Genomic DNA, 21,738 nt, shown 5'->3' on the forward strand with positions numbered 1-21,738 from the left:
CCCCTGCCTGCCCCCAAAGCCTCCCCGATCCCGCCCCTGATCCCTGCTCCACATCCCAGCATCCCCATAGGAGAAAAAAAAAACCCAATCCCCTTGACACTTACCAGCAGTCCAGCTGCTGTCTGTATCACTGGGGCCCCACCTGCCCAGTGTGGGGCAGAGGGACGGCCCCAGCCCACAGGGATTTTTAGTTTTCAAATATTCTGAAACACCAAAATCGCTGCTAGGGAGGCCAGTGGCAGAACCCTGCCTGCTCAGAGCTGGCATCTTGGACCCAGATGGAGGTGGCTGAGCTCCTGGCCAATTGAGGCCAGGAGGACAGGCTTTGACAGTTCAAAGCGGGCCACCACACCTGGAACATCTTTCGGGCAATAGCTGCCCAGATGGCCAGGCAGGGGGCACACATCACAGTAGTGCTGCGCAGAGGCCAACTCTGCAGCCACAGCCCCCTGGCAGCTGGCCCAGAGGGGCAGACACCTCTACTGGCTGTGCAGCCCCCATCCCCCTCTGGCAGGTGCGCAGCAGGTCACAGCCAGGCAGCAGCCCCCACTACCAGACTGCTGCAGTGGGTAGAGGGTGCAGGGAACTCTCAGGGCTGCTTCAGCAGTCCAGCTGGCACAAGTCCAATGTCCCCAGGTACCAATTGGCCAGGCCCCAGAAGCTCCTGAAGAGCTAGTAGCCCTGAGCTACTTGCCACGGCAGCCTTTTGTACTGATGGGGCCAGGACACGGGAGCTTTTTATACTGCTGGGGATAGCACAGGTGCTGGCCCCAGGCTCCTGCTCCCCCTGGCTGCAAATCCAGGAGGAGTCAGGCAGGGTTATTTTGCCCCAATTGGCACAATTTGCTCCACAACAAAGTGCATGTCCAAGCACGTGCACTCAGGCAAAAAGCCCCAGTTCAAATTTGCACCGCTTCTGTTAGAGCTGCTGCAAGCGCACGTGCTTGCATGTGTAGACGCACCTCTTGTAGCTATTCCTGTAGGCTGCAAAACATCCTGTTATATCTTCAACACTGGCTCCTTGACTTGTAATGTAGCCCACTCATGATGTTTCAGGCCTTACACATTATGCAAAGGAGGATTTCAATCATATCCACAGTGTCAATCCAGAAAAAAGCACCACATGTGATTCTCTTACAGAAATTCTTCGAGGCCTTTGCATTAATGATTAGCTTCAGTGGCGATGTGTTGGGGGTGAGTGGGGGTGCATGTGCACCCCCTGAGAGCACTGGTGCACCCCCCAACAGACCATGCTTCCCGCTTAGGCGACGGGCTGGGGAGGCAGGCAGGAGCACTGGTGCCACCCCTGTGAGTGCCAGCCGGAGGTGGGAGCACCGGATGAAGCGCCACGGCCACTTCTGGGAGTGCTGCAGCTGCTTCACAATAGGTGTGATTGGCGACAGGGGGACCTACCCCGCTGGGAGCTAACTGGGAGCTGGGAGGGGCACATGCCCCCCTGACTAAGGTGTCACCAGTCACCCATGTTTAGCTTCTTGAAGACATACTGAGGCAAACACACACACATGCAAGGCAAGGGTTGGAGATATTCAAGATAAGAAACATATGCAAAACTAAAACTTTAAAAAACTGGCCCTAATATATATTTTTCTTCAAGTGTTGGATTATTTGACCTCTCTTTCTCCTGCAGCATAGCAAAAAGCTGTTGAGACCAAATTATAAAAACAATTTAAAAAAAATATATATATATTTTTTTTTGCCCCCCATAGGCCTCTTGTTGCTATTGGAGCTGTTAGAGAACTGTAAGTACTCTGCTGATATTGATTCAAATTCCAAATAGATGTTTGGTTTGATTAAATCTATTCTTTCTATTTGTTATGAGCAATCTCACAAGGTAGAGAGTCTTTTGGCTTTTATCAAGTAAGATCCATGCTTAAATTTAGGGTTATGAGAAGTATGAAAGATTAAAGTTAAGGGTTTGCTTAAGTGGCAAATGGTGTAACTCCAAATAGGGTTCAATCCAGTAAAGCCCCAAGCAGAGTTCTAGTCACAGAAATATTTGGGAAATTACAGTTTTTCAGAGCAGTACACATTTTAGCACATTGACAATGCATGTTTGAGTCAGGCAGAAGTTATGTTGTTTTTTTTCAGAATCTAAATTTTGACCTTCTGCATCTAAGACCATTTGTGGATTTAACACACAGTCTTTATAGAGTATGTCTTCCTCTTCTGGACCTTGGCCATTGATGCTAATGGTATATACATTTACACATTAATAACCAGGTTATAGCTTGGCCTTGCATACGTGTGTACAGTATGGGTTGCAAGTACTGCTACCTCCTTGTTTCTTAAAGATCACAAACCGCTCCAAAGGCAGTGAAGCAAAGGCACTCAACGCCTGCCCAGCCTAGGTCGAACCATTGATCTGCCTGGGACCTAAGCATACAGAGGAGTGTGTGAATGGTGTATGCTTCTTGGGGGGGTCTGGAAGGGATTGTGTCTCCTGTATCTAATGAAATGGCTCCCTCTAATCCCAACAATATGCTTGGAGTACAAAGCGGGATGCTGATTTAAAAATCAGAAGGGTTTTGGGAAGTAATTATTGTATATAAGGCAATGGCCTGACTATCAAATGGGTTGAACATCCCAGGAGGGTCACAGATTTTAAGGCCAACTGGGACCATGTTGTTTGATTTTTTCCCATATAACACAGGCCAGGTAGCCTTACTCAGTGATCCCTGCATCAAATGCAATAACCTATGACTGAATGAGAGCATGGGTAGCTTTTCCTAAAGCACCTAAGTTACTCAGGAGCCTACATGTTAAGTGATATTGTCTTCACTACAGACTTATCTGTAGACTACAGATCAGTTTTGTACACAAGATTCTCATTTAACAAACACGTGTTTTCTTTTGTTCCCAAGTGAATTTGGTATTCATGAAAGATGCTGAATCAACGTGTTCTGAAGACTGAAGCTCTGCATGCTGCAGAGAATTAGTACAGTCGTTAGATCAGGCTTCCTTACATTGCCTTGCTAATAAACTTCAATCCTGGCCTAGAGGGACCACTTGTAAAGAAAAGGGGAAAAACAGATTACATTACTCTGCAAAGGCCGTAAACAAGGATGCCAATTAATGTCAAGTATGGTGCCTGTTTTGTGATGTAGACACCTACGCACTCTGCTCACTTGGTTTGCCATATTTTCTCCCACACACCATGCCACCGAATATAATTCACACCTTGTTTTTTGAAAAGCAGAATGCAGGAAGTGATTTTGCCTTGTGGTATGTAGTTAAGTACCTACAGCTAGGGAGTAGAGCCTGCTTGTTGTTCTGCTCCCTATGAATTGTGTGCAGATTTTACTTTTACTTTTGCCCATACAGACAGAAATTGTTCTAACCATATTTCTTGCATATAATGCATATGGAAATTTCCAGCAGCTGACTTTTGGGAAAAGTATATGTTATGTGTACAAATATAGTAGTAATTATTACTGATTACAATCTGGGCTAGACTTGAGTAGGCAAACTACAAGGCTAAGTACAGACATTTGGGGAGGTTAAATCAGGTTCAAAATGGCCACCCAATTTAAGCTTACCTCGTCCCAGTGCCTACCTTACACTTAGACCTGGTCTCAGTGACTGGCAATCAGTTGAAACCTGTAACTGGACAGAAGTCCATGTACACAAACTGGTCTAAAAATTGCAGAGCCTAGTTTAAGATAAACCTGGCTCTATGTAGTATCAAACTTATTCAATTTAGGTCAAATCAGTGCATGGAAATTCTATATACTTTCTCTGCGCAGCCCCAGGACTGGAAAAACCCAGACACTGGCCCCAGTCCCAGGGCTGCTCTTTTCAAGCCCTCACTCCCTGCACTGGGCTACTTTTTGCTTCCCTAGGCGCCTGTCCCCCAACCCTCATGGGTTGTACCTCCCCCCCATCGTCTGGCAGACCCCCAACCCTCCTACAACCCTCCCCATCCTGACTTACCTGATATAGAACAGTCATTTTGAATTGATTTAACTTCCCCATAACACCCCCAAGTGTCTGCACTTGGCCCAAGTGGAAGACTTTACCTGTCTCCCTACCATTTGACGTGTTAACCATTTGCCAATTAGTTGACTCAATCTCACATATTTTGGGACTTAGGAAGAACAGAATGGCCAGCTCATGGAAAATCTCTATCCACCAAGTGAATTCTCCCTAACTAGCCGGCTTGAGTTCCTCATTGGTCAGTATTCTTGAAATTGCATTTGAGATCTGGTTCTATGCTCAGGAAACCTTCAAAGCTTGGATCAGCAAGACAGCCAATGCTGAAGAATGTTGTATTATATTACTATTGCTGTTTAGTATTATTCTACTGCCAAATAACAAGTGAAGCTTTTTGCAGTCAATATAAGAAGATAGAGTTCTGCTGAGTTAAAGTTACCGCTGGAACTATAATGAACCAGGCCAGAGAAGGAAAAAGGATACTGCACCAGCCACGTTTTATGAAACTTGTACTCTTTTATTTTGCTCTGGCTTTGGGGAAAGGCCTGTCTGCTTTTAAAAGCTAGAAGTTCTTGATTTTACCCTTTTGATCTCTGCTGTAATGTAATCTGTTTACCCTTCCCTTAAAATCCTATTTTTTTTTTCATTCAATGAAGACCCTCTTAAAATTATACCTGGCATAACAATTTAGCAAGAAAGTCCCTGGTAACTTATTTCTGTCTCTCCTTTAAAAAATCACATCTGATTTTATTGCAGTAAAGTATAGTATGTGATAGAGCCTTTCAAAAAATAGAGACCTTTAAAAAAAAATCAAGGTCTGTATTATATTCTGAGGTGTGTTGTATGTAAGAAAATATGGCCTATTTTACAGATGAGGCAAAAAGGGGTTAAAAACAAGAACAGAGAAGTGGGAGCAGAATCAATATTAGAAGCCCGAATGCATGGATTTTTCTAAGGTAAAAGTGATCAGCATGGGTCTCCTGAGTCTTACAAGAGCAAACTATATACATTGGAGTGTGGTTGTACTGTCCTGCTCATAGTGTGAAGGCAGCAGAGATTAGATGTGAGCAGATGTGACATAAGGGAAAAAAAAAGCGTGGCCAAAGGAGGAAATGCTGCACTGCGTAGTCCTGGTCCCAAAGTGTGTTGGAGAATTGCAAGGAGAAGATAAACAAAATCTACAGGTCATCTCACAGTGAACACTGTTGTATAAGTAGCATTGTTCCTATTGTTGCCAGGGACATTATAAAGGTTTGTGTGAACTTTTATTCACAGAGCTCTGACATGAAATGATGTCAGAAATGCTACCAAATCTCAGTCAATAAGGACTTTGTCAAGGCTGAGAGAGGTAGTTAGCCCTATTAGTGTGAAATCAGTCAGAAGGCAGGATAGATGTGCACCTTTTATAGACTAACTAAAAAGCACAAGATTTGTGAACCTAAGTTCCATTCATCAGATGCTATGAAAAGACAGCATAATGCAGAGTCAGGGTGAGGTGGAAAGAGGAGAAGCTATTTTATCTGGTCTCTGGTTGCTTTTCCTGTAATGATTCCTGCCCCCAAGCTTGGACTTTATATTCTTGTAACTGGAATCTTTGGGCATTTATAGATGTGCTCCAAGAGCTACACTATTTAAAATTGCCCAGACCATCATGTGTATCAGTGTCCCTGCCCTGAAAAAAGGTTCAAAGTGCTCCACCACTAAAACTCTTCAAATGAGCATCAGTTTAAAGTGCACCTCCGCCATTTTTCAGTGCGGGGATGTGGATACACGTGATGCTGGAGTGCAGTAATTACCATGCTCCAGCAGACTCAATTAATCAAATCTGCTCCAACACGCTGTAATTACAGTGTGTCAGAGCAGCCTCCCTGCACATGTATAGGAGCCCTTCCTAGCCAGTGGGACCTAGGGTAGAAGGGGCCCTGGTGGTAGAAATGTGTCTAGAGTAGGTGCAAGTAGGCAACAACTCCCAGTCTTCCAGGGAGCTAGAGTTACCTAGCACATTTAAGAATGTGGATGGAAATGGCTGGAGAGATGGTGGGACCAAGCCAGTGTATAGATGAAATGATCTACTGAACAATGCACCAATGTGGCTAGGGACAGACATTACACATAAACCAGTTTAAGTGATAAGAAACTGGTTTGAACCTGTAACAGAACAGATATTCAGTGCACATAAACCAGTTTCAAAATGGCTGAAGCCAGTTTGAGATAAATCTGGTTGAATGTAGTATCAGATTTAATTGATTTGGGTCAAACCAGTTTATGCAATGTCTGTCCCAGACCCTTCCTGTCCCAGACCTTTCCAGTGTTCTCCAGCCTCTCAGATGCTTTGCAACTCTGGGTGGGGCTTGGCTCTCTGCTCCAGCCCGGCAGGGCTGGCCCCTCCCCTCTGCTCCCTGGCCAGAGTTCAGAAGAGACTGCAGGTACAGTGGCATCTGCCTAGTTTCCTCCTGCTCCTCCGCCTTTCCCCTCACCACTCCCTGCTCAAGCTGGGACTCCCCCTTCCCCTTTGCCTTACACAGGCACCTCTCAGCATTAGTTAGCATACCACATGCTGGCTGGAGTACATGCTGTGGGAGACAGGACAAAGGCAGACAGAACAGTGCTGTCTTAGGGTTTTTTGGAGGTGATCAGCAGGTAGATGGTAATGTCCCTCCATTCCTTCCTTAAGTTGATTAAGAAGAACTTGAACTAATCAGACAAGCTTTGTTTTGTTTGCTGGGGTGATAAATGGTAACAACTCTGTGTAACTCCCTGCTGTATAACTTAATGCTCTGTTATCAACAGTGAGGGGTGGGGGGGACTCTCTAATCAGAGAGTCCTGCTGTGGCCTGGCCATACCCCCCCTCAGCTCAGCTATGTGGAAGGGAAGGGAGGGCTGCTCTAGTCCCGCCCCCCCAGCCCCTGGCTTCTAGCATGAGCCACCGCAGGCATGTGTCTTCATTTCTTCAGTCCAGAGGGGATGTCTGTATGATTACAAACTGATTTAGTCTGTGCAGGTTAGACTAACCTGCAAAGATTGAATCAATTCAGGCTCAGGCTTTTTGAATGTCTGTCCCTGTGTGACTAACTCCAACATTTGTAACACTTCTGTACCTAGCCTAATCATTGGAATAGCCCAACGGAATGCTACATAAGCCTTAGAAGATCAGAGACTGTTGTCCCAGTGCTATAACAGTAACCAATGTATAAGTTATCAACACTGTCATCTCTGAATTTGGCCCTGTATGAGGTTTTCAGGAGGAACTGCTCCATAAACTGTATTTCCAGGTTCTAGCAGATTTTTTTTCTGTGTAGCTTTACTCCCTTGCACTCTCCTCACTGCACAAGGCCCCTCTGTGCAAGGTAATAAATATTTAAGGGAGATTTTTGTCCATGTCTGTTGAACTGGAATACTGAGGATGCTCTGTATCAGTGGGAACTACTTTTTTGGGAGGCATGTCACAAATTAGTCCTGCACTCTCTCTGAGTGACATTTCAGCGGCCTTTTCCTGCCCAATCTGTTGCTCTGGTTTCTGCTCTACCTGCCATTATGCTCTATGTCCCCTCTCTTATTTGCTGCATGCCACACATAGAAGCTTCTTGTGCCACTTGCATCACACGTGCTGCAGGTTGTCCACCCCTGCTTTTATCTAGGTCAGCTTGCACTTGGTACTCATCATTCTCATTTAGTATAACAAGTGAAAAATTTAATTAATATTATGGGAGAAAGTCAAGTCATGGGGAACAGAGAGCAAAATCCACTGCAAGTAATAAGGCTACTTCTAATGAGCATTTTACTCTTTATAAGAGTAATTGATTGGTGGGGGGGCAGGGAAGCACTATAATGTACTTAAACAGAAATGTGTGTGCAGCTCTGCATGTGCACGATACATAATCTCACATACACAGCAGGTCTATAAACAGATTGAGACCTTGTATGGAAAAACCCTTTGTACACGCATTAAAACTCTGTGTGTGTGTGTGTGTGTGTGTGTGTGTGTATGTATACATACTTTTGTTTCTTTTTCTCTCTCTTTGAGCCTAGTTACAAAGACATTTGTGTGCAATTGGACTTCTCTCTGTAATGCTTATTCAGCCACTTGAAAATCTGCTATGTAAAATGGTGATACTAATTGCTGAAGGATGAATCATATTAAAATCAGGCTGTTGAACTGTCAGTGCTCAAGTAACTAGTCTGCTTCATTTTCTGCTTCCTCCTGCAGTGAAGCTGCTTTTGAATGCTTGTTTCTTGTCCATACAAATAAAATATAAAGTAAAGTGTATTTAGTTTAAAGCCCCAGCAAACTGAAATGAGGTCCATCATTCTGGATAAACAACATGGAAGCAAATGCCTTCAAGGAAATTGTTTTAGATTGATTTTGTTCTAATAGGTGGATTTCTAATCAGCAGGTAGTTAGATCTTTTAAAAAACACTACATTGCATTATTTTAAACCCTTTAATAGGGGAGTGGAGCTTTATTTAAATATTTCACAAACTACAGCCTACTCTGTTTCATTTACTTTACCAATGACCATATCTCCACTGTGCTTTGCTGCTTCATCCCCAATACCAGATCAGTCATTATAAAATAACAGTTCTAAAGCTGTCTTGCCTCTATGGCCCTGCCTGCCCATATTGGACTGTCTTCTGTGTTCAGCTACTCTGAAAACCTTTCAGTTATTTTTCACCTTATTATTTGAACTCCTTAATGATAATACATCATTTTAGATTCCACTTGCATAATATGCAGCTCCACTTATCCAGAGCTCAGCTAAGCTGTTGGTTGTTTCTGACTATACTGTACAATATGAAATTCGCTATAACATACAGGCTTAAAGTGTGCAAAATTAAACACCAGCTGCTGAACTACTTGTTTAAACCCCAAGGAAGAAATACAATAATTATGATGATGAGTATTAAATTGCCTTCTCTACACTGAAATGTTACTAGATCTATCTAAAAATCAACATCTTGGTTTCCTTTAGAAATCTGACTGGTGAACAGTTTATGCCATTTCTCTCTCTTTCTCTCTCTCTCTGTATTTTACCTGATTCACATGGTCCATTGTGCTTCATGGTGATATTTCCTCTCTTAGAGTAAGCCTCACCGAATTGGCAGATGTTCTCATAGGTCTTCCCTTCAGGTCCACAGATACTTTCCTGGAATTTGCACACACATTGTGGTTCAGGGACTTCCCCAAACTTTGCCTCGTCAGCATCTAACCTGCACTCCAAATTTTCTCCGCATTGCCCGTAGAAATGATTGCCATAGTCCAAGTCACAGATCTGCCCTTCCACGTTCCCACATTCCAGACAGCAGCCACATTGATCTAATACAGTACCAGCTGGACAGTTTGTAGGCTTAGAGCAAAGTTCCAAATTGCATTTTCCACAACTATCTCCTTCCCTTAACAATCTCAACCAGCCTCTGTGGTGTAAATAGGGGAAAGTCTGAGAAACCTGCACCACTGCTATCAGCACTATTATAACCACCAGGGGCTTCATCTTGAGAATGTTGAAGGTCCTTGGAGTAAAGCCAACGTTAACAAGAGAGACAGAACGTCACATTCCTTTTCTAATCTACCAAAAACAGAGCCCTTTAAAGAGAAATTAACATCAGATTCCTAATCTGGAACTGATAAATACAAATGCATACAAACCTACAAGCTTTCCTCTAATGAAGTTTGGAATGTGGGTACTGCTTACATATAAAACAAACTTCCTTTCTGACAGCTCAGTTAAAGCATTGTGAAAACTGTTTGCTCAGAGTGTCTCCTTGAGCCAAATTTGCAGACAGTATCTCTGTTGAACTAACATTATATTGTAGCTATTTTAGGCAGGGCAGAGAGGGTGAATTGGTGAAATAGCAATATATGCTCATATACATCTTCATTTTCACTCTTCATTATGGTCTTAGTGGTGGAAGTCACAAAAAATAAAAATGGGTATAAATTGATATCTAATACCTCAAGTTGCTGACTCTTAGGTTTTAGAGGTGGCTAGCCTGGTTAGTGTGAAGTCAAGCCAAGGTAGGACAGAATGTCACCTTAGGCCAAATCCAGATGTACAGGTTTTTGGTGCTGCAAACCTGTTTGCGGTACCACAAATTGCATTTGTTGCCAGTGCTGTAGCAAGGGAGAGAGTGTAACAGGGGGCCTTCCCAGGGCCAGTTTGATGTTGGCACGCCCACCTGTCTCTGGGCTAACCCTTTGCCTCTCTCACCTGCCATGCCTTGATGATACATGATTATGGTGTTAATTGGGTGGGAGGCTGCCCATGTTGCACCCTGATATTTAGGGGGATCTCTGCAGCTTTGTTCCACCCATACACTGCAGCCCAAGCTTCACAGATGGCATCTCAGGCAGCTGAACTCAGCCAGATCCTTCACCCATTAGCTGTGGTCCCTTCTCTGGGACCTTCCACTTCCCCTTAGGACCTGGCCCCATCTCAGGGAAGTTGGCACTAAGAGCCTTTTTGCTTTGTGGGCATCCCTCACAGTGGGCCCCTTGCCCTTTTGACCCCTCTCTGGTCCTGGCCCCAGCATGGACCAGTCAGGTACCTTGGGTCAGGTCTAAGCTGCTTGCCTGCTTTTACCCTCACAACTCTACTGGAACAACTGAGCCTCAGGACTTTCCAAGCTTTTCCAGGTCTGGGCATTCCCCAGCTAGGACTGTGTGGGGGCTGGAGGTTATTAAGTGCCCCCAACTCACCTTTCACCAGGGAGGCGATTCGCCTGGCATTTCATGGGGCTGCTGTGCCACCGGCAGTCACACCAGGCCTCCCTTCCCTGGCAGGGTAAAGTTTTAGGTCATGTCCAAGACCTGGAGCCTCCTCCGTCCCCATAGCCCCAGCTCATAGACCTCCAAGCTGCTCCCAAACCTCAGTTCCACAAGCTAATGTCTCTCTCACAGCTGCTAGCAGCAAACAGCTGCTTCCCTATTTATAGCCTTCTCTCTAAAATGGCTGCTGTAAAAAGCACTTGGTGGCTGCCTGCTCTGGCCCTTAAAGTGGCAGGCACCAACAGTGCCCTGCCACAGGGGGGCAAGTGGGGTGACTGCCCCGGGCACTGAAGCAAAGGGGTGCCAACAGGCACTGCCCAGCCAGTGTGGAATGGAGCCACAAATGGCTCATTTTGGGGGTGCACAGAGAAGGGTAGCTACTGCTGCTGTGTGCACTCCTGTGCAAGCATGGGTGGGGGGGTTTCCCCCTGGATCTCTGTGCAGGGCGAGGGTGAGCAGCCCCTGTGAGATTTGCCCCATGTGCCTAACTTTGCTGCCACAGCACTACTTGTACATTAAACCATTTGCGGCGCTGCTAATTTGCAGCACTGGGGCAAAATTTGCTATTGGGATTTCCCAGTAGCAGCCCCCTTCCTTGCTGAAAAAAGCTGCACAAAGCACACCAAAGTGGTTCCTCGTCGGTACAAATGTGAAAGATGGGGGGAGCAGGCAGCCTTGAGGACAATGTGTCCCACTGCAAAGCACACAAGCAGAGGTGTGCACTGCGGCACAAAGTCCTACTATTTGTTCAGCTGCGAACACATGCCCCTGCTTGTATGGACATGGCCTAGAGGCTAACTGGTTCAGAACAGCAGGTTGTTACGTCTCAGCTCTATGTTCTTGGGCAACCCTGGCACAGGATGCAGTCTGTCTGACTCACAAAGGACTCACCCCCCGTCCCTCCCCTCCTCTACCTAAATGAAACTAATTAAGATGCAGTGAGAGACGCACCTAAGACCCTCCAGATAAGGGTGACAAGAGTGAAACAACTGCCCTAGGTCTCATTTGCATCCGAGATGGAACCAGATGACCATTCATTTACATGAGAGATGGAGAACAGAAAGCCTGAAGCAGAGACTGCAGTGAATTCTGGGACCAGAGAAGCAGGGGAGCACTGCATGATGGGGAATCTGTGCTTCAGATGTTAATCAACCCATGTTCACACACACCCAGCTCAGCATTTATCAGACCAGTTCTAATCTGGATTTGCTAAGGACTTCCCCCCACCCCCAGACAACACACAGCTCTAAGTTTAATAGGCATCTCGGGCTGTACATTCCCCGGTCCCACTATGGGAGGCCTATTTAAACTTGATTGACTAAAACTCGGTTGCCGGGTTAGGGAATGCTGAGGCAAGAGACCGAGTCAGAGCGGGTATGGGCAACATTTGAACAATGGTTAAGGGTTCATCACAGCATCCAGCCTGCTGGAGCCCTAATCCCAGGTGCTGTCATATCTTTCCCGAGACGACTGGTAGGAGTCCTCTCCACAAAAGGTTATGAGCACCCCAATAATTGTCTTAAGTCTGTTAAAAGACTATAGTAAGATCTGGAAAAGTCATGCTAAGCTGAGGCTTGTGCACAACAAGTAAAAATCCAAAATCCTGATGCTGCAAGCTATCTATTGTTCCTGAAGAAACCATGAGATATCCCATCAGTATATCTGCCACCCATAGGAATCTCAAGCTGGCTCCCAAGTATTTGGGTTACTCCCTAATCTTAAGTGTTTCCTGATTATCAATCAGTTTCCTGAGATGGTCCAAACCAGATAACCCCTTGTCAATAGAAAAGACAATGATTTACACTACTGAGGGTGCTACGGAGCAGCTGAACTGAGGGTATAAAAATCTGTAAGTGTGTGTGCTGCTAGAAGAGGAAAAGGAAGGAAAAGAAGTAGAAGCAGGAGGAAAGAAGGAGAAGAAGAAAACCCCTGTGCTGACACCATCCCCTGTCGTTCTTGGGACGCTGGAAGAACAGATCATCTCTCCCTTCAAGGACTGTGCTACAGACTGTGCCTGTCAGCTTTGCAGCCTGAGTACCGTGGACTAGGTGAGATCCCAGCGTTCTCTGTCTTCTTTCTAGGCATAAACTTCTGAACCTGAACTGTATCAGTTAAGCTTGAGCTAAGTTTCCCCAAATACTTAGTGAAACCAGGGTAGTATTGTCATTGTTGGTGTTTGTTTTTCTTTTGCATGTCTATTACTACTAGTACTATTATATATTTCATATGCTTAGCAATAAATAACTTTTATAGTCAAACTGGTAGTAATTGGGTATATTTTTCCTTCTCTGCTTCTCTTTCCTCCCGTGCTCTGCAGCAACGCTTCTTTTACCTATGCTAAAGATCCCTGTGAAGCCCAAATTATTGTGGGGTCTGCTCATCAAGAGGCCAAAGATTGGGACGTGCTGAGTTTGAAACACATAAGGGGATCAGCTTGTACAGGCTGATTGACCCAGTTTGACTCAGACTTGCCCTTATGAACTGAATGCTGGCCCATGAGGGTGTCAGCTGGACACCCAGCCGGATTCAGAGGGACTCTGTTCACCTGTGTGCTTGTGTCTGACTGCATTTTATTGTTGCTCTTATGAACTGATTCTTGGCATATGAGGGTGTCAGCCTGTCCATGCTGATCAGCCCGGCCAGGTCAGGCGTGTCACGTTAATTTGTGTGTGTTTGTGTGTATGATTGATTTGGTGACTGGAGGAACCCAGTCCCATTGAGACTGAGTCCTGCAAGATAGCTCCACTGGGGGTGAGGGCTTGCAGAAGGGAGAAATACAGCTCCGTATAGTAACACAAGCAGCACATTGACAGAATCACCAAGACCCTAGAAACTATCCCTAATAAATGAGCACACCCCAAAGTAATGGGCAGATTTGGTAACAAGGTGCCTAGACAAAGTAGGTTGTTTCCTCCAAAAACTTATGCCACTCTGAACCAGTGACACTCTAATTTGTCACCCTGCTCTACCTTCTGCTTGACTTCTAGGGTTAGATCAAACTCAGGGAGTTTTGCTCAAGGTTTAGATCCAAATTTCTCCCAAGAAAGTTTTACTGTCTGCACATATTTATACATGTAATTCCATTTTATTGCATTTTTTATAGACATGGCCCCAAGCTGTGATACCTGACATCTGTAAACTCTGGGACAGGATGGTAGATGCTTGGAACTATTGTCCTCCCTGTGTTTTTCTGCCTTTCATATCCAGCCTAGTGCTACCATTTTGTGCCAAGTCTGACTCAAAAACGTTACTTAAAAAAACTGAACATATCGTTTACAATAAATACCATTGCCACTGAACTATTAAAGCTTTTTTGAAACCCACCTGGGGGTTTCTTTGATTCTCCCTGCATTCACTTAAGTTAGATGCTTCATACATTTTTTCTGTGCATGTCTGTGTTCTTATTTTAGAAAATATACTTGCACTGTAAATTAGTAACAAAGAGAAGATAGATGATGGTGATAGACCCTGCAGCACATTCTGTTTGCATGTCAATAAACTTCTACTGATTTATGGAAATTTGGAGTCATTTCTGTCCTTGGCACATAGCTCAAGCGGTATTGTCTGTGGGCCTCATTTAAAGCCCACTGAAGTCAATGGGAGTCTTCCTACTGACTTAGTAGGATCAGGATCTATCCCTGAATTTCTACCTTCTTAAACAGTAGCTTAAATCAAGAAGGTTGTCCTGTCAGTTTTCCTTCCATTACAAGTTCATAATGTCTTTTTTGTTTTTCAATGAGCTCTGTCTTTTTTCCAAACAAAAGTGTGGGGTAAATATCAGGAAAGCATGAGCACAATATCCTTTATTCTCAATATCTCAAGTGCAACCTGTTGGAATTCCTGTGGATGGCAATGAAAATAGTCTGCCTTTTGAATAGTTTAAGGAACAAGTCACAGATGAGCTAGTCTCCTCGGATTCTAGTGCATGGGGATTCCAACTCCCAAAAAAAGTTGGATGCTGGACTGGATTTTTCTCTTAGATACACTTGCAAACTAGGGTGATGCTCATGACATCAGTGTAAAACAGATGCAAGAAGAAGAGAAAAAGGACTTCCAACCTACAAAACTCAGTATAATGCTTGAGTAATCTTATGCGCTAATGAGTTCTGCCTATTTTACTTTTCAACTGTCTAATTCTGGAATTCAACATAATGATCAGGACCACTTTAGTCAGTATCAGTGATGCCCTTGCAGCAGGGTAGTGGGGCACTGTTCTGTGGACTCTCATGTAACTCCACCTTGAAGAAAATTTATAGCAGTATTGGGATGGCTCCAAGAAAACCCAGTGTTGAAGTATCTTCATTCATCAAGTGATAACCTAGAGAAAGGTCTTCACACTTAATTGGCATTGGATGCAGGTGAGAAGAAATAAAATATATCTCTGGAGACTCATCCAATTTCTAGAATAATCACATAGCTCAAAATCTGTCTTGAACAGAGTATGCTTGTGCAAAAGGTTTCTAAGTGCTAACTACACTTCTGCCAAAGGCCAGCATGAGGCCCAGTACGTCATGCCTGTTGTGTGGAGTAGGACCGGACTGAGTGTCTCTTTATCCCTGTAAGGATCCCATCGGGAAGTGGCAGACTTCTAGACCTGATTGTGATAAGTACCATCAAAAAGATGTAGAGGAAAGTAATATTGTTGTCTTCAGAACTGGATTTGAATTGTGTACAGTGAAAAAAAACCCTGGAGGAATACATTACAAAATGAGGAGAAAATAAGATATTGACCAGCTGCTTACTGAGTGAGCACAGATTGAGACTGGGGTCCTTTGCAAACAAAAAAGCATCTGACTACACAAAATAAGGCCAAATTAAGGTCATACGGTAAAAGCCTTAATGACATTCTTTTTTTCCATGGGCTAGTATGAATGGGTGCCCTATCCTCCTTCAATAACCATGTACAGGTGTTACATTTAACCAGGGTTAGGTTGATCTAAATGGCCAATTGTGTAGTGTTGCAGGGCACTAAGGTGTGCCTGCTCCTTTAAGTGCAGGAACTGCCTGGATAGAGAGCCTGAGGAGCTAGACAGAGCTCCACAGCTGCAGGTTGCCTGAGGAGCAGGCTAATGGGGGAATTAGCCTGCACCTGTACCCGGTCAGATAACTGGAAGGAGTCAGGGTCCTGGGCACATATAAGCCCCAGGTTAGTTCTCTGGCAAGCTGCCAGGGGAAGGAGCTCCTGTAGGGAAGAACTACCCAGGAATGCTGTGGCTGCCAGGTAGATTGTTTACCTGGCTAATGAGACTCCAGGAGTCTATAAGGTACTCAGGGCTGGGAGGCACTCAATACTCAAGGAGCAGCTTGGGGTTTTAAAGAGGCAGAGTGTGGCTTGCTTTACTCACATTACGTTATAGCCCAGGGGCTCATATTTATGTTGTTGTTTTTATACCAGTGGACTGGGCTGAGGCTACTGGGGAGGAGAAGACCTCATAGGGGGCATACTATAGTGTAGAGCCCCAGCACCGGAGAAGGTGCAGAGACAGGGGGTGCAGCGAGCCCAGTGCCGGAGAGGGTGCAGAGACCGGGGCCAAAGGCCCAGTGATGGCAGGAAGCTGAGTTAGACTGAGGTCTCATCAAAATATGGACAATATTTAAATACCACCAGTGAGGCATGGGGCATGGTAAAGGTAAGGTATTGGAGCCACGCATCTAGCCCATAAGGCTTAGGAGGTGCCTTATGGTACCCACGAGTGTGGGACCCAGTAGGGTGTCCAACAACCCCCAGGGTTTAGGGGAGTCTGTTAGGATTGTGACCAAGCAGCAAGTCGAGGACAGCCTCCAGATTCACCATTTATACCAGCAAGATGTGGCAAATGAGATTAGTAGGCAACCGCAGAATGGAGCTGGCACAGTCACGGTGCCCTAGGAACATCATGGCCATCCCTGGGAAGGCCATATTGTGACATAGGTGTTCAGATGGTGTTTAGTTCTGCCAAAAAATGGTGCTCCTGATTTAAGTTAGTGTACCTTAGGAGGTGCACAAACTTAAATCGATTAAAGGGCTTATCTAATCTAGGAGGGATTTACCTGATCTTGCAAATGCCTACACGCATTCACAGCTCATCTCTGGAACTGGAAAAGCTCAGCCACTTGCCTAAGCCCTAGGGCTGTGCTATTCCCATCCTTGCCCTCCCTCCCCCCATCCCCCACAACCCTGACCAGGCTATCTTTAGCTCCGTACCTTCCCCCCACCCAGACCAATCAACCTCTCCACACTACCCCGAGTTACTTGCATTGGTCTCCCCATTCATGCCACTCCTAGCAGTGGTGAACAGCTGCATGTGCATGCATGGCCATGAACAGCTGCATGGCTTAAAGTAAGTGCCTAAACCTACATCAGGTGCGATGAACAGTTGTTCACCTTAAGTGAGGTGGGACCACACTGAAAGCTTGCTTGGAAAGTTCCATAGTGAACTTTTTACTGCTTATATAGTAGCTGGACTGATTCATATTTTGTATTCTGCACTGCCTGTAAAATGTGAGATCTGACTATAAAATGGTAAATTAAGCATATATTTGATACCCTGAACTTCAAGAATCAGCAAAGGGTTGACTGGCAAATTTAATGGCAAATTGATTCTTATCCCACCTTCTCAATCCATTTATATGTTTTATTTCATGGTTCCCCATCAAAATCTAATTGTACTTTTAGTTTTGCATCATAAGTTTAATCACCAAGGCTTACTTCCCTACTGTAGCTACAAATACAGCAGATGAAAGTCTTAAACTTTGCATGGGGGAAGGCCTGTACATGGATAATAGGGCTGTGCAAAGCTTCAGTAGCCTATTAGATTCAGAGGAGACTCGGCTCAATTTGGGGACCGCATCTCTGAATTGAATTGGGAGACCAATTAAAAGCTCTGAATCAATTCAGAAAAGCTTTGGAAAAAGATTCAGCCGCTTTGGAGCTTTGGTCATAGACTAAACAGGCAGCTGACACAGCTGCCTCCAGCTGGTAAGTCTGTTGGGGTTGGTGGAGTGGAGAGGGAAGGGGCATGGGGGAGCAAGGGGTTGGGGCTGGGGCTGGGACTGGAAGAAGCTGCCCAGCTGTGGTGGGGGGGTGCATTATTCAGGGAGGGGGGCAGGGGGAGTGTGGGATGCAGGCGCGGCAGTGCTAGGAGCAGGGGCTCTGCCCTGCTGCTGCCTGGGCCTCTGGGGACTCATGGCAGAGCCTCCCCTTGTAGCCCCTGGTTCCCAATCACCCCCCTCATCCAGCTTTGCCCCTGAAGCCCCCCAACCTGGCCCCAGCCTCCTGGCACGTTTAAAAAAAAAAAAAGCCCTGCACTCACCGGCTCTGACAGCAGGGATCAGGTCCTCTGAAGGGTCATGGCAGAGTCCCCCTGCACAGTGTGGGGCAGTGGTGGTCGCCACACCCATGTGGCAGCTGTCACATTGTGCAGGGGCAGGGCGCTGCGTGCTGTCTGGGAGCTGGGGCTGCCTCAGCCAGAGCCTGGCACCACTCAGCTCCAGTGGCCTCAGCTCCCAGACAGCACACAGCACCCTGCCAAGCTGTGCTGCATCTGTGCTATGGGGCAGCTGCTGCACTGGTGCCAGGTGGAGCGGTGATTACTGCTGCCCCGCACTGTGTGGGCTCTGTCATGAGCCCTCAGAGGCCCTGATTGCCACTGCTGCAGCTAGTGAGTGTGGGGCTTTTTTTTTTTATTTTTAAGTGCCAGGAAGCTGGGGCTGGGCAGGGGATGGGGCCAAGCAGGGGAGCCATGGGGGCTTCTCCCACTGCTTCCCCCACACACGGAGAGGCAGGCACAGTTGGAGGAGTCACAGGAGAACCTGCAGCTGCCCAGCTGTGCCTACCTCTCCCTGGCCAATCTAAATCAGCACCAAATCTCTGATTCTGATTCACCCGAATCAAATGGGGACAGTAATTTAAATCACTGAATCAAATCACTGTCCTCTGAATCGGCTAAATCAAAATCGAATACTTACCTATTTGCACAGGCCTAATAGACAATTAATATGTTGTTGGTAGGAGAGAAGCTTGTATTTCTATTTTTTTAGATAACACAATGTGTAAGAGGTAGAGAACTAAGAAACAAAGATATGCTAGGAAGGACTTCTTCCTGGAGTTCCCCAGCGGTCTGTCCTGGGTCTGGTATTGTTTCATATCTTTGATAGAGAGATCAATTGCATGCTTAGGACATTTGCAGATCTCACTAAGTTGGGTGGAATTGCAGGCACGTTAGAGGGAAGGATCTAGAATGACCTGGAGAGAGTGGAGAAATGATGCACAATTAATGACATGAGATTCAACAAAGATAAGTGTAAAGTCCTGCACTTGGGGTGGAGTAACCACATGCATGAGTATAGATTGGGGAATGACTGTAGGCTTCAGTACTGCACAGGAGGACCTGAGGGTTACAGAGGACTGCAAGCTGAATATAAGCTAGCAGTGTGCTTGCTCTCATTGTAAAAACAGCTAACAGCATCCTGGGTTGTTTTAACAGGAGTGTCACTTGCAAATCAAGGGAACTGATTCTTCTCTATTCAGCACTGTTGAGACCTCACTTGGAGTGCTGTATCCAGTTTTGAGCCTCACACTTCAAGAATAATGAGGACAAAAGGACATGAAAGTGGATCACAGGGCAACAAATGATCAGGGGCCTGGGAGGCAAGACTTATGAAGAAAAGCTGAAAGAGCTAGGGTAATTTATCTTAGAAAAGAGAAGACTGATGTGGGATTTAATAAACAGTCTTCAAATACATGAAAGGTGATTATAGAGAGGATGGAGATGGGCTTTTCTCTTGGCTGTAGGGGTCAGGACTAGGAGCAATTGCCTAACACTGCAGCAGGGGAAATTTAGGCTGGAGATTGGAGGAACTTTCTGACTATGAGGGTGGTCAGGCACTGGAACTGTCTACCTAGAGAAGCTGTGGAATCTTCTTCCTTGGAAGTTTTCAAGAGCAAGTTGGACAGATTTCTAGCTAGAATGATTTAGTCAGGGATGCTGTTGTCTTGAGCAGGGGGCTGGACTAGATAACGTTAGGAGCTCTCTTTCAGCCCAATTTACCTATTATCCTATGTGTCCTTGTCCTTTTCAGTGGAGGGCTCCACTAAACAGCCTAAGTTAAATCAATATCCATTAGGTCTTAATTTGGCACAGGCAAGAACTGTCACATGATAGCTCAGCCACAAACTTTGAGTTGCTTGGGAATGTATTATCAGCCCTTGAAGATTTAAGAAAATGGAATAATTAAGACTTGGGCCTGATTCTGCTCTGACTTAAGCAGGTCCTTCTGAGCATAGATGTGCAGTTGGTTTGATTACAGCATGGCAGTCAACCTTTTTGCTAGCATGCCAGAATTTAAATTCAAAATATGAGAGAGTTCTACTCTTAATAATCAGCTACCACCACTGCTCAGTGCCACCAAATCCCATTGCTACTGGGATTGGAAACACTGAATTCAGGATCACCTATCCCTGCAACTCTCTGATGGGGCCAAACCCTTGAACCAGCATCAACAACTGACTCCCATTCACTCCTTGGCTCCTGCTCAAATCCCCATCTCAGGTGTGCCTCAATCCTCTTCCCCTTTCCAAGTGCTGCTCCTATTGCTGACACCTCTTAACTTGCTGCCCAGTTCATATGCCAAATATACCACTTGTGGCATGCATGCCAGGGGCTGGCCATCACTGGGTTTCTGTAGTCAGGTATATACCAGTGCATATACACACAGCTATACCTCAGTAATTACTTTGTTGATTTAACCCAGGAGTAACTCCATGGAAGTGGCTAGAGTTAAGTTGCGCACAAGGGGCATGTCTACACATGCTATTAATTCTCAGTAGGCTTACTGAGCAGTAAAATACTGTGTAGTAAGCCTTTCCAACTGCACATCTACACATGCACCCTTCTGGGAGCAGATTTGCTCCCAATGGGTGTGTCCACACGTGCAAGCACATCCGCTTGCAGCAGCTCAAATAGAAGCAATGCAAATTTGAGCCGGGGCTTTTTGCACATGCTTGGACATGCACTTTGTTGTGGAGCAAATTGTGCCACTTGGGGCAAAATAACCCTGCCTGGCTCCTCCTGGAACTGCAGCCAGGGGGAGCTGGAGCCTAGGGCCAGCACCTGTGCTGTTCCCAGCAGTATAAAAAGCTGCCCTGTCCTGGCCCCATCAGTGCAAAAAGCTGCCCTAGCCAGCAGCTTAGGGTTACTTGACCTCAGGAGCTTCTGGAGCCCAGGCAATTGGTATTTGGGGACAGTAGCCCCTTGTGTCAGCTAGACTGCTGAGGTAGCATACCAAATTCACTTTTTAAAATACCTCCAAATCCACATTCTTCCACAATTAGAACAAAAGAGGTAGAGAAAGGGGGATTGATCAGATGGGCAATATTTTATTGTTATATTTACCATGTTAAAGAAATTTGGAAGCCTATCAGTGTCTCTAGCACATGGCCCATGAGGCCATTCTATCTGGCCTGCTGGGCCCCTAAAATTTTTAGAAAATTAGTATTTCTCTGCCCTTGGTTCCAGTAAAAAATGACAGGAACAAAGGGCAGTAGGACCCAGGGGAAGCCCCAGCGGGCTCCCACAACAGCAGGGCTGATGAGTGCCCCTGAAACTTTTATAGGTTTTTTTTATACTTTGGGAACAGCTTTGTATGTTTTGAAAAAGTATTTTATCTAACCAAGGGCATAGAGTAGGTTGTTTAGGCTGGGGGAGATCGCTTGTTGCCTAGTTGCTTAATTGCTGGCCTCGCTAGAAGGAGAGGCCGTATCAGCGAGGTCCCTGGTGGAGTCGGAAGGGGGGTTACTTGTGGGGGGGAGTTGGAATGGGGGTTACTTGCTGGGCTTGCTGCACAATTTACCACATCAGCAAGTACAACCTGTCAAGTAGCTATATAAGGCTGATGCCCACTTGGGTGGGTGTGCTTGCTTTGCGAACGATTGCCAAGCACCACTTTCTGTGCAGGAATAAAGATTAAGTTGGATCCGTCACCCCTGTGTGTTTATTGGCACAAGCGCACCGGGCACGAACTCACTGTCCTTTGGGGACAACAA

The 21,738-nt window shown here is 45.7% G+C and overlaps 1 protein-coding gene across 1 annotated transcript in view; it reads right to left on the reverse strand.

Annotated features, from left to right (window-relative positions):
* LOC102375332 (kazal-type serine protease inhibitor domain-containing protein 1-like) overlaps positions 1 to 9,441 on the reverse strand; it is a 25,838-nt gene extending 16,397 nt beyond the window's left edge. The window contains exon 1 of the mRNA XM_006015745.2: positions 8,985 to 9,441. Within this exon, the coding sequence (XP_006015807.1) occupies positions 8,985 to 9,441 (457 nt within the window). The remainder of the gene's footprint in view (positions 1 to 8,984) is intronic.
* Positions 9,442 to 21,738: the final 12,297 nt, after the last annotated feature.

The sequence above is a fragment of the Alligator sinensis genome, unplaced genomic scaffold, assembly GCF_000455745.1.
Source record: "Alligator sinensis unplaced genomic scaffold, ASM45574v1 scaffold156_1, whole genome shotgun sequence".
In the NCBI taxonomy this organism is placed as follows: Eukaryota; Metazoa; Chordata; order Crocodylia; family Alligatoridae; genus Alligator; species Alligator sinensis.